The 17,302-nt window shown below is 38.5% G+C and overlaps 1 protein-coding gene across 3 annotated transcripts in view; it reads left to right on the forward strand.

Annotated features, from left to right (window-relative positions):
- LOC106875405 (uncharacterized) overlaps nt 1-16,888 on the forward strand; it is a 32,359-nt gene extending 15,471 nt beyond the window's left edge. For 2 of the 3 annotated variants that reach the window (XM_014923516.3, XM_089337785.1), the window contains exons 2-3: nt 13,423-13,655; nt 15,569-16,888. In XM_014923516.3, coding sequence (XP_014779002.1) covers nt 13,458-13,655; nt 15,569-16,834 — 1,464 coding nt within the window. In that variant the 5' untranslated portion in view covers nt 13,423-13,457 and the 3' untranslated portion in view covers nt 16,835-16,888. Of the gene's footprint in view, nt 1-10,883; nt 11,014-13,422; nt 13,656-15,568 lie in introns of all 3 variants that reach the window. The other variant, XM_014923517.3, reaches the window with a different exon arrangement.
- The last annotated feature ends 414 nt before the right edge of the window (nt 16,889-17,302 follow it).

Genomic DNA, 17,302 nt, shown 5'->3' on the forward strand with positions numbered 1-17,302 from the left:
CCCACCCCCTTACATAATGAAAGTATTGCTTCCTTGACAACCTTGCTATCGTATGGAACCTAGTTTTCCATTGGTTTTGTGTTACAGTATTCCACATTATGGCTAGATTTTTTTTTGGTAACATAACACTTATCGGAGATATTCATATATTTTACATTTTCATAAATTTGAACTGGTTTATTGTTTTTGTTTTGACTTTGAAATTTGTGTGTGTGTGTGTGTGTGTTATGGCCATATGACACAAAACAGTACTGGTGGTGGTAAAATATCAAGCCAGCATCTAGCCATTTCCTTGGCAATCAGCAGGACCATTCCAGCTAGCTCCAGTTATTGTTTCCATACTCTCTAGTGTTGTTCAGCTCCAAGTCTGCCCTGATTGAGTAGTCCTATGATCGGAGATATTTCGGTCTTGATCACCCTTTGTTTGTTGTAGATCATCATCATCATCATCATCATCATTTCATGTCTGTTTTCCATGTTGGATGGTTTGACAGGAGCTGGCAAGTCAGAAGACTACACCAAGCTCTACTGTCTGCTTTGGCAAGGTTTCTAAGACTGGATGCTTTTTCTAACACCAACCAGTGTGGACTGGGTGCGTTTTATGTGGTACCAGCAGCAGTGAGGCCACCAAATAGTTTACAAGAGAGGACCTCTCAGCTTAAAGAGGGAGTAATATATAGGAAGGTGGCTTTGTGCCAGAGAAGTACGAGTGGAGGGACAGAAATAGATGTCTTGCAGTAAAGAAGATACATGGCTACCTTAGTAGGAGAAAAAGAGGGAGGGAGAAGGAAGATGATGAAGAAGTGATGGAGCAGGGTACACTCAAATTACAAGGTGGTGTATATAAGTGGGATCAAGGATTGGATAAGGTGAGCGGGTGGTATATGTAGGACTATAATATTTTCTTTTTAAAAGATGAACTGGTATAATTTGAAGGAATTTAGTTGCTGTTTTTAGTATTTTGAGTAACCGTGTAGTTTTCTTCATTGGCTTCTACTAGGTCACTTGATTGAAACATCAGGTCATCTGACACAAAGTGTCTTTCAGAAAGATATGTAAATTAACAAAAATAAATGTCTTGCAGTGGAGTAGTTGTCAATGAATTTGGCCTGCATCCATTATCCTGCATCCATTGTGCAAGCCAGCTCCCGCAACAGGCTGCTCTGAATACCTGGATGTGGCAACTGGAGCTAGTAGGTTTTTGTCTGGGAATAGTAAGTGCCCTGACAGAATAACCACCTTCGTATACAAGGGAAGCAAATCCCCTAATCTGGACATGACGTGCTGCAACACTTTCTTGAGCTCCAACCTTTCTGCATTGGCCACAAGCCTGGGTGTCACCATCCATAATGCAGAGGAGAGACAGTTAAACAAGTATAGGAGCCTGACTGGCCACTGTCAGTTTTTGCCAATTGCTATCATGACCTCAGATGTTCTTAGACCCCACACTGGCAATTTTCTCCACAAAATCAGGATCTCTGCTGCCCATCTGAGAAATGAGGTGGGGTGGCTGTTGCAGCAAGTGTCACTGGCCATTCTCTGTGGCTAAACACCGCTATTTGTTCTGGGGTGTACAAACCATTACTACCCCACATCTTCTGCTGCTTAATCTTCCCTGTTTTTTTTCTTCTCTGATTCCCTGGTGAAGTAGTTGAGGTTTTTTTTCTCAATAATTTGATCTTTTATACTTTTAATGTTTTTCTTTTCTTTTCTTCCTCTAAAAATATGTTGTTAATGAAGCATCAAATTGGAAAAAAAAAGGAAATAATTAAGAATAAACATTTTTTTTCTGATTAATTCTTGTTGATAATGTTCTTATCTAAAATCTTAATAGCGACAATTTTTATCTCTTTAAACATTTTGGAAAAAATTCTATACATAAATCGTATGTGTGTGTGTGTATATACACACATACAAATAGATATATATGTTTATGTGTGTGTGATTCTTTAGTTTTTATATTCTTTAGTTTTTAATCATGTGTGTGTGTGTGTGTGTGTGTGTATACACAAACATACAAATAGATATATATGTTTGTGTGTGATATATTCTTTTACTAGTTTTTAGTTTTTGGACAGCATCCATAATAAGTACATCATTCAGGAATATATATGTGTGTGTTTGTGTGTATGTGTATATATATATGTGTGTATATATATATGTGTATATATGTATATATGTGTGTGCATATGTATGTGCATATATATATATGTGTGTATATGTGTGTGTGTATGTGAGTGTGTGTATAAATCTAGTTATATTACTGAGTCACATAACAAATGTCTAGGTTTTTTCTGTTACATCCAGAACAGCCCTGATTCAGCAGAGCTATGATCAAAAGCTTCCCAGTTGGGACCAACCCATGTTTCCACATAGCTACAATTGATTACATTGGTCTTCTTTTTTTTTTTTAAATGGTTGAATGTAATCTAAGGTAACTTGGCTGTTATTTCTTGGAGGTCAACTGAGCCTACAGAGGCTTTTTGTTGGCCCAGCAAATATTTAGTGATGCATATGGGTGTGTATGAGATGGAATTTGGTGATATGTTATGTGATGGAATGTGATGCACATAAATGTGAGAGGTACAGTGTGTGTGTGTGTGTGTGTGTGTGTGTAAGAGATGTGTGTGATTTAATGTAATTTTGTGAATATATGCGATGTGTATGTAATAGTCTGTATGTTTGTGTTTGATTGAATTTTGAAGGTATGTGTAATATGTGTGTGTGAAATAGCAGCACGTGGCCCCACACCACACCACACTTCTTGCTGACTCCACTCCTCATTCACCTTCACTTCATTCTGTTCGACTGTGTGTGTATGCAGAGACTATGGTAGCATCCCCTCTAATACTATTCTCTGTGTGTATGTGTGATACACCCTGCATTTTCCCAGTTATTGGATTGATGTTATTGTTCTGTGTGCATGCCTGAATGTGTGTGTGTTTGTGTGTGATTCATTCATCAAAGCAATCAGGCGTGCTTGACTAAAAGACTCAAAATGATTTAAAAAACCAATCAATATAAATATGAAATAAAAACAAGATATAAATTTAAAACCTGGTTTGAATCAGTAAAAATATTTTGGGAAATGTAAGGTTTTGAAAATATCCTCTAAATTATATTAATAATCTTCAATTTTTTTTTTATTTTGTTATTCTTTTCTTTTTTTATTAAGGTGGTGAGCTGGCAGAATTGTTAGCACATGAGATGGACTGCTTTTTTTATTCTGAGCTCAAATTCAGCTGAGGCAAAGTTGACCATGGTGGAATTTGAGTTCAGAATATACAATCAGAAGCAACGCTGTTACACATTTTGTCCGGCGTGCTAACAATAATGAGCTATTTTATTGAATGCATCCAAATTCTTGATTATCTTAAAAATTAATTAAAAGACATAGTGAATATGGTCATGAAAACAGTTAGCTGACAAAAACTTTTGAATCAGTTATTAATCACTTGTTCAATCTAAGTCACTCATAAAAACCTGTTGTGTGTGTGTGTGTGTGTGGTATTAGCTAAGCATATGGACATCTGGCACACTGCCCGGGTTATTTATTTAGTCATAAATATCGTGTTCTATTCTACTGTAAGTACAGATATTGTCTTGTGCAAACATATGCACGAAGTCATGGTCAAATTAAACAAAGAGCTTTAGAGAATATCAATAATAGAATGTTTAATATAACATCTCCTGTGTGTGCAGTGTGTCTATAATGCAGCATGTGTGCAGTGTTGTTTAAGCATAGGGTGTTTCTGATTGGGGAGCCATGATCACCTGTTTTTTATTTTCCTTTTTTTTTTTTTCAGATATATCTAAAACTATATAAAATCATTCAGTGTGTGTTTGTGTTTTTTTTTTTTATAAAGACAGTGAGCTATGTGTGGATATTCTAAAGATAGTGTGCTGTGTGAGGGATATTTGGTTGCCTTTTTTTAACAGTCAAGAAATCACATGGAGGCTCCTTCACCTGCTGGAATTGCTTTATACATGTGTGTGCATGTGTATAAACAGATGTGACTCTCTGGTTAAGAAGCTCACTTAGCAACCATGTGGTTTCAGAGTCAGTCCCATTCCATGACTCCTTTTGCAAATGTCTTCCATTTTTGTCCTAGGTCGAGCAATACTTTTCCAATGAATTCATTTCCAACTTTATGTCCCTCTGATTTTGTCCTTGGCACTGTGCATCGTCCTCACACTTATCATCATTTCTGCTGCCACCTACCACCTTCCTGATTCACTCCTACTTCCTCTACCTTCTCCTCCAACTGATATTCACAATCGATCACACTGCCACCCATGTTCACCTCTCACTGCATTTATCTCTACCTGCCTTTCTGTCATGAAGCCACTTACCTACCCACTTAACCTGTCCCATTCCATGTATCACTTCTCTTATATTTGCCTTCCTGCAAACTGAGTGTATGCCCTGACAATGTTCACCATCATCTCTCTCTCTCTCTTTTTCATTAGTGGTAGCCATGTATCTCTTCTATAGCAATACCACTTGCCCTCATTTGAGGGGTCTTGTCTTCTGAGTTACTTGGTGACCTCACTGATGCTGGTGCCACATAAAAAGCACCCAGTACACTCTGTAAAGTGGTTGATATTAGGAAGGGCATCCAGCTGTGACAACCATGCCAAAGCAAACACTGGAGTTTGGCGCAGTCTTCTGGCTTGTCAGACTCCTGTTGAATTGTCCAACCCATGCCAGTGTGGAAAATGGATGTGCCACACTTGTACCAGTGCCATGTAAAAAGTACTTTGTCCCAGTCGCATGTTAAAAGCACCCAACACACTGTAAAGTGGTTGGTGTTAGGAAGGGCATCCAGTTGTAAAAACCGGGCCAAATCAAACTGGAACATGGTGCAGCTTCTCAGCTCTGGTCAAACTATCCAACCCATACAAGCATGGAAAACGAACATTAAAGGATGATGATATATATATATGTATACATTGTGTATACACATGAATCTTGATGTTATATTTGTTGGCATATGAAGCATAGTGGTTCTGATGTTGACATTTCTAATTGACATTATGATCAGCAGCTCTGCACTTTCAAAGATCTGTGGAGAAGGTTTTGGTGAGGGTACAATTCTGAGGTGGAAGTTTTGTCTTGAGTTCAAATCTTATTGAAGTTTTCGTTTGCCCAGTAATGTATTGAGATTCACTCTCTATTCTCTTGGATTTCAGTTCTTGTTGAAATCACCTCATTGCATGTGCTGTACCATACCGTTAGTTATTCAATAGAGCTTATGGAAGTAATTATAATGTCTCTGTGAGGAGAGGAAGAGGAGGAATTTGCTCGGTAAATTGATTCTATCGACCTTGTCTTGTCCTTTCTTTTTTCTTACTGTCTCCATTTCCTCCTCTGTGGAACAAATCAATGTCAGTAATCTGTTTAAATACCCAACGTCATCAATCAAACTTATCACTACAGTGACAGTGGTATTGTTGTTGTCATCACCACTGCCACTATTATCAACATCCTCCCACCACCATTATCACCATGACACCATCATCATCAATGTTGTCATTGTTTCACCACCACCGTTGCTGCCATGATCACCATCATCACTGTCATTGCTGTTGTCATCATCATTGTCCTCATTGGAATCAGTTGTTTAAAATGCATTTTGCACATACAAATATAAACATATTTTCACATGCAAAGGGTTTTTGACCCAATATTTCTTTACTATTATCCTATCTCTAACAAAAATGAATTATTTCACATTCTCTCCAAGTTTCTAAATTCTTATGATGTAAGCTCTCAGGCTCTTTCTCTCTCATACACACTCACGCACACAGGCGAACGCATAGGTGCAAAACAAGGTGGAAAAAGTAGTATTTGAATACCAAAGGTAGAACAATATATTTTTTATTAAAGCTGCAAAATTATCACAGAGCTATTACTCAGTTTCATGTTCCATTCATTGGACAGTTGTGATATTCATCACAACTATCCATTGAAAGGGAATGTGAAACTCTGAGTAACAGTTCTGTGATAATTTTGCAGCATTAATAAATTATGTGTGTGTGTGTATGCACATTTGTATATCATAGCTTAGATAAGTTCAACATGAACTAATCATATGGTTATCTCTTCAACTTTACATATCTATAATTTTGTTAATTTTACATCCGTTTTCCTTCCAGGCTAACTTGGATTAGACATTACATGAATATATTATACATTCACACACACACACACACCAGCTAACTCTGTATGCATACACATACATGTGCACACACACATGCACACCGTAACATTATTTTTGAAATCAAACTGACTCACACCACTGGGAAAAATCTGTAGTTTAGTTTGTTGTATGCAGCTCGATGTTAGCATCTGGCTAGGATAAAGCTGTAGAAATGCAGCCTGCATGCACAGCTGCAACCAAACCATCCCACCACTGCCACTATCCCACCATGGTCTATGCCACCTTACATCTTCCTCCCACCCCTTCTATTGGCCAGTACTCTATTTTTACATTTGCACTATTTCTGTGCATCCTTCTTACTGTTGTACTTTACAAAAGAATGCATTGCAAATGCAAGCTGCATATTTATTGTGCTGCAAAGATGCATCTTGCAATAACCTCCTTCTCCCAGCATCCTGAGCTCCCTCTTACCCACCTACTCCAGTCTGTCTTTTACCAATGAATGCATATTTTTATATGCGGATTTCTTATTGATCTTGTCGTCCTGTGTTATGATTGTCAATTCAAGTTTGACTCTTAGCTCAATAATGCCGGGCTTAATGTAACTCTGCTGCGGTCTCAGTCATTTCTGAAAAAGAAGAAACACCATATATTCTTCCCAACCTTGTATTTTTGGGTTCAGTCCCACTGCATGGCACCTTGGGCAAGTGCCTTTTACTATAGCCCCAGGCTCACCAAAGCCTTGTGAGTGGATTTGGTTGTTTGGGGGATGAAAAACTGAAAGAAGCAAGTCCTGGGGTTTTGACTAAATCCTTCAAGCTAATGCCCCTGCTTGGCCACAGTCCAACAACTCTGTGCTTTGTCTCCTCCTATCCCACTCCTCACCCCACATAACATTTTTGGTGGTGGTGGTGTGGATGATGGGTTCTTGGTTGTATTTACGATGCTGGCAGCTGGATTTTTTATAAATCAATTTCTCTTTGAAATAGCAAACTATCTCTCAGAAATAACAATAAATTAGAATTCACTTTTGTCTTCCAGCCACAGTATTTTTTTCCTAAACATTAACCATGAATCCATAAATTTGTACGCAACAAATAGAGGTGATTGTATCAACCCTAGTGTATTACTGGTAGTTAATTTTATCATTGTCCTCCTCCACTTTTCCTATTGGAGTGATGGATGAAAGGCAAAAAGTAAACCCCAGAATGGTTGTATGGTTAAGAAGTTTGTTTCACAACCACGTAGTTCACTTGTCAGACATTTTAGTCACTGTAAACTGTGTGCCTGGCAATAAATAGGTACAATGGGTAGGTATTTTTCTACCACTCAGCTGAAGCTGTAGTTGATAGGTCACAAGTATTTTAATAGCTTCTGTATGTGTGTGTGTCAGTTATTGTTTTAACATCCAATTTTCCATGCTTGCATGGGTTGGATGGAATTCGTTGAGATGGATATAAGGTATTATTTCTTTGGAACCAGATACATCTTCACAAAAGATTGCATACGAAGGACACTGCTTGCATGATGGTGACACTTGTTTACAACTATTGTGCAATGTCAAGGAAAGAAGACAGTAATGTACACATATACACTTGTATGACTAAACTTTCAATTTCTGTCAACCAAATACACTCACAAGGTTTTGGTTGGCCGAGGGCTATAGTAGAAGACATTTGCTCAAGGTACCATGCAGTGGAACTGAACCAGAAACTGTGGTTGGGAAGCAAATTTCCTTACTACACAACTACACCTACATCTATGTGTGTGTGTGTATATATATATATATATATATATATATATATATAGAGGAGAAGTTTCAGGTGTGGAAGCAAGGTCTAGAATTGAAGGGCCTTAGAGTCAACCTAGCTAAAACCAAAATCCTAATAAGTAGGAAGGTAGATAAAACACAAACCCCTTCAGGTAGATGGCCCTGCTCAGTATGTAGAAAAGGAGTAGGTAGTAACTCTATAAGATGTACCCGGTGCAAGCTATGGACACATAAGAGGTGCAGCAACATCAAAGGCAGGTTAACTAGCAAGTTAGTTTTTGTTTGTGGCAGATGTTCAGGTGCAATAAAGACTGCAAACAAACAGGAAACAACTTCTATCTCATTCCAGGGTGAAAAACTAGAGGTAGTCGATAGCTTCCGCTATCTGGGCGACCAAGTTAGTAGTGGGGGTGGGTGCGCTGAAAGTGTAGCTGCTAGAATAAGAATAGCCTGGGCAAAGTTTAGAGAGCTCTTACCCCTGCTGGCGACAAAGGGACTCTCACTCAGAGTAAAAGGCAGACTGTATGACGCATGCGTACGAACAACCATGCTACATGGCAGTGAAACATGGGCTGTAACTGCTGAGGACATACGTAAGCTCGCAAGGAATGAAGCCAGTATGCTCCGTTGGATGTGTAATGTCAATGTGAATACCCGTCAGAGTGTAAGTATCTTGAGAGAAAAGCTGAACATTAGAAGCATCAGTTGTGGTGTGCAAGAGAGACGATTGCGCTGGTATGGACATGTGGTGAGAATGGAGGAGGATAGCTGCGTGAAAAAGTGCCACACCCTAACAGTTGAGGGAACCCGTGGAAGAGGTAGGCCCAGGAAGACCTGGGATGAGGTGGTGAGGCAAGACCTTCGTACATTGGGCCTCACTGAGGCGATGACTACGGACCGAGACCTTTGGAAATGGGCTGTGCGTGAGAAGACCCGGCAAGCCAAGTAAGATCGTTGCCAGTGCCCCTGGACTGGTTCTTGTGCGGGTGGCACATGAGATGCACCATTTTGAGTGTGGCCGTTGCCAGTACCGCCTGACTGGCTCCTGTAGGATTTTCGAGCGAGATCGTTGCCAGTGCCCCTGGACTGGCCTGTGCAGGTGGCACATAAAAGACACCATTTCGAGCGTGGCCGTTTTCGTGCGGGTGACACGTAAAAGCACCCACTACACTCTCTGAGTGGTTGGCGTTAGGAAGGGCATCCAGCTGTAGAAACTCTGCCAAATCAGACTGGAGCCTGGTGTTGCCATCCGGTTTCACCAGTCCTCAGTCAAATCGTCCAACCCATGCTAGCATGGAAAGCGGACGTTAAACGATGATGATGATGATGATGATATATATATATATATATATATTTTATTCTGTGAAGCCTAATTTAATTTTAATTTTTAATAAATTGAATTTAATTGAGTTTTTACCTGTAAATTTGGATTTTTATCCCTAATATATATATATATAATTGCAATTTCCATATCAATTGTGATGCATTTCAGTACTTGTTGACTCTACTTCTTTCTTTTTTTTTTTTTTTTTTGGTGTGGAAGTGTGAGTGAGAAAAATATCTATAATTGATCAGCTGAATAATTGGAATGTATGTGTGTGTGTGTGTGCATTCTTGCATGTATTCATTCATCTGCAACTAAAGCTTTAGTTTCAAATGAATAAACTCTACTAAATGTATTGTATACTTTTTCTCTAATTTGTACATCCAAATACACACACACGATGAATGATAGAATGGAAGAGGGCTGTCAGTGGGTTACACTCATAATCATCGTTACCATTACAAATTATTAGCGTTTTGTATGATTAACCACTGGCAGCTCCATCCATCTGTTCCCCATCAAGACCATATGTTAAACCTATATTTTTTTTGTTTTGATAAAAATTTGCTTTGTTATTAGAGAGTGAGTGGTGAGGAGTAAGAGATCGATTGAATGTATGTTTGAAATCATCAGGTACCAAGATGTCTTGGCATTTGTTTAGGTGCAGAGAGGGATGTATGGTTGAGAAGCTTGCTCTGAAACTACATGGTTTCAGGTTCAATCTCAGTGCATCACACCTTAGGCAAGTGTTTCTATTATAGACCCAAGTCAGCTAATGCCCTGTGAGTGAAAGTGGTAGATGGAAGCTATGTGGAAGTCTATCATATGTGTCTCTCTTTCTCTCTGTCCCCACCACTTGACAACAGATGTCCATTTCTTTACTTCCAAGTAACTTAGCAATTCAGCAAATGAAAATGATAAAATAGGTATCAGGCTTAAAAAATAAGTACTGGGGTCAATTTGAATATCTGGTCATGTCATGTGGCATCTCACTTTTCAATGATGGAAAGAAGATTTATTAAGGGTATTGAACACAGTTCTTCAGTTCTTCTTGACAATTCTTTTCTCTTGTGTGTTCTCACATTGCTTGCGATGTCCATTCAGTATTTTATCAAGGGAAGCTAAAGGAAAGGTCGTCTGTTTGCCAACAGAAATACTGTCTGTCTTTCTTTCATATTTTACGCTGCTGGTAAAAATATTTGTAAATCATGTATGTACCTTCATAAATTGTTCAAAGTGAAAGTATTTTTTTCAAGGCTGTGTTGCATTGTCTATATGTTGAAAGACATACAGAAACACACACAACCAAAAAGAAAAGCCTTTTTTTGAAGTCTGTGTTGTGTTGTATTGACAGACTTGCACTTAAAATTCCTGCATTTTTAATCAAAACTTAGTTACTAAGGCGACAACACTAGCTGTTTATCTTTCTCTCTCTCTCGTATTTCTGTCTCAACAATAACTTTTCCTCTTCCTCTTCCCTCTCCCTACTCAGATGTTGTTACAGGCAAATGGAGATCAGCTCTTTTATAATATAAGATTTGTATTAACTTTTGACTATTATCCTGTTTCAGTTTTCCGTTTGTCTGGATTTTTACTTACATTTCCTCTTTAATTTTAAATTTAGAAACAACACCATTGGAATACTGATTTCACTACTACAAATGCTTGGTCATATTACATGGCATTTGTTCAAAACTCAAGTGGAATGAACACTTAGGCTGTAAATAACTTTTTACTGGGATATCATCACTAACGTAAGCAAGTATTAATTAACTGAATTTCTCAATAAATAGGCACTGGCATGACTTGAAATTAATAAGTCTACTTCTCAACCACATGGTTTTGTGTTCAGTCCCATTGCATGGTACCTGTGGCTGGTATCTTTTACTATAGCTTTAGGCTGACCAAAGCCTTATGAGTGGATTTGGAAGACAGAAACTGAAAGAAGCCCATAGTATGTGTGTGTTTTTCTTTGTCTTGAAATCACATGATTATTGTAAATGCATGTCATTCATTTCCAATAGTCAGTGAAAACATCTCTGACTATGGGGAAATATTACCTTGCTTGGAAATAGGTAAAGATTAGTGGCAAGAAGGGCATTCAGCCACAGAAAATCTGCCTCAATAAACTCCATCCAACCCATGCAAGCAGATAAAAGTGGATGTTAAAAATAATGATGTACAGTATTCATATCATCTAATTGTATAATGTCTTGGACTGTGTTATCTGGTATATCCTTCCTAAGATGGTTGGGTGTGGTTTAAAGGAAGTTTAGCTTCTATTTTGAGCAGGCCAGGCAACTAATTCGACACATGATATAAGACACACCCAACCATCTTAGGAAGGATAATCAGTGAGGATTGAAAAGGAGTAGAGTAACTCACACATGGCATATCTGATAAAATTCAGATAGTTTAAAACTTTGTGTTATGTTTGAGAAGAAGACTTATCAAGCCAAGCAAAATTGCAGTCATGGCAGATACTGGTGTCATGTAAATTGGCACCCATGCTGGTGACACATAAAAGCACCCTGTTGTGATGCAAATGGTACCTGTGCCAGTGGCATGTAAAAGCACCCATTACACTCTCGGAGTGGTTGGCGTTAAGAAGGGCATCCAACTGTAGAAAACCATGCCAAATCAGACAGTCTGGTGCAGCCTTCCAGTGTGCCAGCCTGGTCGAACTGTCCAGCCCATGCCAGCATGGACAACAGACATTAAATGATGATTATATATATATATATATATATATATACACACACAGATATGTTTACTTGATCTCAGCAGAATGAACAGTGAAGTGTCAGATTTGTATGGCAGATTAAACAAACACAAGTTCCTGATGTTGTTGTTGGTGGTGATAATAATAGTGATGGTAGTGGTGAAGCTTGTGGTGATAGTAATAGTAGTGGTGATGATGATGGTAGTGACTGGCCAGTTGGCAGACCTGTGATTTTTGAGTGAATCCTCTCCTTTGTTTTATGTCTCAGTTCTTGTATTTGATTGTATGTAAGTTCAAAATGTACACCATATGTACACCCCCCTCTCTCTCTCCCTTCCTGTGTTATGCCAGTAGAAATCATGGGCCTCTATGCATTAGCTTGAAAATTCATGATTTTTCTTGGGAAAGATACAGCAATGTTTTCCTGTTGCATTCTGCCAGTTTATTTACAGTTTAGTTTGCTAGTTTCCTGCTCTCCCAAGCTTAGCCTGGAGGGACAGAGCCTATTTAACCCTTAAAGCAGGGTGACTGGGGACTGGTTCATGTGATATCAGGGCATGTCCACACACACACACACACACACTAGTGGGGTTGTGCAATGCATCTAGGGGCCAACCCTCCTCCCAAATTCTGTATATCTTAACAACAGAACCATCTTTTGCTATTTGACCCATAAGTAGGGTCCTTCACAGGTACTACCACTTTAGATCTTATAGCAGACTTGGGGGTATGGGTGACTGAGTTAACTCCATACTTTTCAAAACTTCTGGACTCCTAAGCTGGAGCCTTATCACAGAATGCAGTTTAATGTCATGCCCATAACCCATACATATATCATATTCATTCTCTCATTCTATTACTTGTCTCAGTCTGCAGCCATGCTGGGGCACTGCCTTGAATTTTTAGTCAAATGAATTGACCCCAGAACTTATATTTTTTTAAAGCTGAGTACTTATATTGTTGGTCTCTTTTGCCTAACTTCTAAGTTACAGGAATGCAACCACACCATCACCAGTTGTTAAGCAGTGGTGGTGGGGCAAACAGACACACACACACATACATATATTACACACATGACAGGCTTTTCTCAGTTTCCATCTACCAAATCCACTCACAAGTCTTTGGTTGGCCTGAGGCTATAGTTGAAGACACTTGCCCAAGGTGCCACATGATGGGACTGAACCCGGAACCATATGGTTGGGAAGCAAGCCTCTTACCATACAACCATCCTGCACCTATTTAGCAGTCAGTTAAGTAAAATATTTAATGGGCAGTTTGAAATGGGGCCTACGTTTCACATCTGGTTTTGATCGGTTACCAGCTTTGCATGGTAGTGGTAGTAATAATGGTAATAGTGGTGGTTTTCAACTTTAAAATCTAATTTACTCTGATTTAATAGGAATAAAAAAGAAAAAAATTTCTCCTACATTCTGTTTTTCAGAAATGGTTCTATGTTGGAACCTTATATGAGAGGCAATGTCTTCGCCGCTATTTATGTATTTAGTGAGATTGGTGCCGAAACGCAGTCATCCAATACTCATTCCAGCGACTCCTGGTGCACAATGTTGGATCCATTGTTATTCAGTTCGGCATAACTGGTACAAGAATCAGCTGGATGTATTTCATAGGGACAGCCTGACACACCAGCCTCCTGGGAAGAAAACACATGAAAAGGTATGTCTATATTACTATACGTCTTCTATGATTTTTTCTCCTCCTCTTCCTCCTTTGTTTTAAGATGTTTGAGGTATACTCTACTGCTAATCCCTGTCTTGTTTGATTGGTTTATAGCTCTGTGTGTTTTGGGTGTGTGTAGTGCCTATTAGTTCTACAAGGTGTGGCTGTGTGGTTAAGAAGCTTGCTTCCCAATCACATGGTTCCAGGTTCAGTCTCACAATGTAGCAGCTTGAGCTACTAGGCTGGCCAAAGCCTTGTGGCAGTGGATTTCATACACAAAAACCAAAAGAAGCTCTCGCGCACACGTGTGTGTATGAAGGCACATTGCTCAGTGGTTAGAGTGTCAGGCTCCCAATCATAGGGTATTAAGTTTGATTTCAGGACCGGGCTGTGTGTTGTACTCTTGAGCAAGACACTTTATTTCATGTTGCTCCAGTCCATTCAGATGTAGGAATGAGCTACAGCATCACTGGTGCCAAGCTGTATTGGCCTTTGCCTTTCCCTTGGATAACATTGGTGGTGTGGACGGGGGAGGCTGGTATGTATGGACAACTGCTGGTCTTCCATAAACAACCTTGCTGGGACTTGTGCCTCAGAGGGTAACTTTCTAGGTGCAATCCCATGGTCATTTGTGCAAGCCTTGTGTACGACATGGTATTTCCTTGCCTTCATATAGTATGATAGTTGTAAACGAGTGTTACCACCATACAAGCAGTGTAAATCATTCCCAATCTTCCATGGAAACTTGTTTGATCACGGGGAAATATTACCTTACTTGGAAATGGGTGAGGATTGGTGACAGGAAGAGCATCTGGCAATAGAAAATTTGTCTTAACAAATTCTGTCTGACCCATGCAAGTCTAGAAAAGTGGACATTAAAATGATGTGTGATGATTGTATATTTGTAAGTTTTGGAATACTTTATGCAATATGTATGTAGTGCTTTTTTTCTATTTCTGTGTGATATATTATATATATACATATAGGTATAGGCGTGGCTGTGTGGTAAGACGCTCACTTCCCTGCCATATGGTTCTGGGTTCAGTCCCACTGTGTGGCACCTTGGGCAAGTATCTTCTGCTATAGCCTCGAGCTGACTAAAGCCTTGTGAGTTGATTTGTTAGATGGAAACTGAAAGAAGCCCATTGTGTGTGTGTGTGTCTGTTGCTCCCTTGCCATCACTTGACAACTGGTGATAGTGTGTTTACATTCCTGTAACTTAGCGGTTCGGCAAAAATGATCAATTGAATGTGTACCAGGCTTTAAAAAAAAAAAAAAAAAAGAGTCCAGGAGGGGTCAATTAATTTTCTTTTAGTTTTTGTCTCCTTTTACTTGCTTTTTCCACACAATCACACACTATTATCCTGTTCTATTATCAATGATTTTTGTCATCTGCTGGTAGTTAATAAAGAAAATATCATCATTGCTGCTGCTGCTCGCTCGCTCGACAAATTGCTTAGCAGCATTTTGACCATCTTTATGTATTGTTCAAATTCTGATAAGATTTCACCCTTTTGGGGGGTCAGTAAAATAAAGTACCATTAATATATTGGGGTTAATGTTGTAATCACCTAACACTTACCTCTCAAAACTGTTGAATTTGTATTTCAGTTTCTTTCTACTACAATCAAAAAACCTGAAATTTGGTGGGAGGTAGTTAGTCAATCACATCAACCCTAGTATTTACCTTATATTATTGACCTAGAAAAGATAGAAGGCTAAGTTGACTTTGGTGGAATTTGAACTCAAAATGTAAAGGCAGACAAAATGCTTAGCAGCATTTTGTCCAGCATGCTAATGATTTCGACCAGCTAGTCATCTTTTTTTGTGTCTAAATTAAAATCATGATGTTACTTTTATATGTCTTTTGTTTTTAATTTACTATTCTTTTATAAATATTTATATTTTAGGTTATTTCATTCCTTGATCTTGTGAAACCAAAAACTTCATTCTGCAGACATGGTTTACAAAGCAAACTGGAAACGCTTGAAGTCCTTGGTTGTTCTTTAGATCAAGTCCAAGAATGTCCTGAAATTCTACAGGTCTCACAAGCTGAGCTTATGCACAGAGCTACTCGATTGCAACAACATGGTCACCGAAAGATCAATGTGCAGATGTTAAAACTTGTTCACTCTAAAGCATCAAATGCTCATTTGAAGAGGTTACAACCAGTTTTGAATTTATTGCAAGGTTACAACACCATCACAGAGTACATGATGGATATTCTGAAATGCAATGAAATGGAATTCCGTGAAATTATTAGCAAAATTCCATTACTGAAGAAACTGCGAAACATGCCAGCATTTACAGAAAAGGTCAAATATCTTCAAAGCTTTGGTGTGATAGCTGAGCATTTCATTAAATATCCAAACCTGCTCTCTTACAGTCTTGATACCTTAAAGGGTCGCATTGAAATAATGAAAGTACACCAAGAGGGAAAAGATTTCCCAATTTCATCTCTTGCCAGCTCTGAAAAACAGTTTAAGAGATTCCTGAATAAATACAATACTGAACAGAAAGTTCTTGATGGAAGTCCAAATCGATATGAATATATTGCAAAACTGTTCAATGTATCTGTTTCTGTTGCTCAAAAAATGTCTTACTTAGAGAACAGGCGTCTTACTACACTGAAGCCAAGAGTTGACTTCCTCTTATCAATCGGGATTCCAATTGAGCATCTTCGAAGCCATACCTATATTCTACGCCACAAGACGGATACATTGAAGAAAGCCTATGCCAAGGCACAAGAAGCTGGTATTGAAAAAGTCGGTCTGTTACACATCATACACATCATTTCATGTAAAAATGTTCCCTTGAGAGTTCCTACTCCAAAATCAGCAGTCTTCCTGCCAAAATTAATTGGCATTGATACTAGAACTCTGCAGAAGAAACTTTACCATATTGCTCCTTTAGTAACTACAGACCGTGTAACACTAACTACCAATTTTGAGTACCTAACTAGTCTTGGTATTACCAAAAAAGACATATGTAATTGTCCACTAATTCTATCTCATTGTCCCGAATATCTTAAACATACAATTGAGTCTTTAAGGAAGAGACCAGAACTACAAGATTCATTAGACTTGTTATCAAATCCAACTGCATTTGTTAATTTAGTGCAATATTTGATTGAGAAAGAGGTAAACTTCCGTAATATACACCAGGAAGTGGTCTGATGCTGTATGGCTGAATTAGTTTACAAATAAATGCATTTTGTAGTACAAGTAAAACCTTTCTTTTGATTTTCTTCTGTAAAATAATGGTTTAATATCTGTTTCCCATCAGTTGTGATGTGGACTTAACCCTTTGGAGACGAAGCCTCATTTGGAGTTTTGGTGCCAAGAAGATGGAACCCTTTTTACAAGCCCTATAGAATGCATGCACTTATTTTTAGAAAAAAGATTGTAAAAAATTACTTTACATATATGAAACTATATATACAATCTCCTTCGTCATTCAACTTTTTAGCTCCTAAGGGTTAAGGAAACCTTTATGCATAGGGAAAACTCACTTTCTCACCTGTGATTATAGTGTCGGGGGTAATCTGATGGGCCTCTGCACATTTTTTTAAACCAAGGGTTATTCAACCAGAGACAGTGGTAAGTTAACTCCATTATTTCATTAACCGGACATGTATAGCATGT

Source organism: Octopus bimaculoides, chromosome 19 (genome assembly GCF_046866305.1).
Source record: "Octopus bimaculoides isolate indiv1 chromosome 19, ASM4686630v1, whole genome shotgun sequence".
Taxonomy (NCBI): Eukaryota; Metazoa; Mollusca; class Cephalopoda; order Octopoda; family Octopodidae; genus Octopus; species Octopus bimaculoides.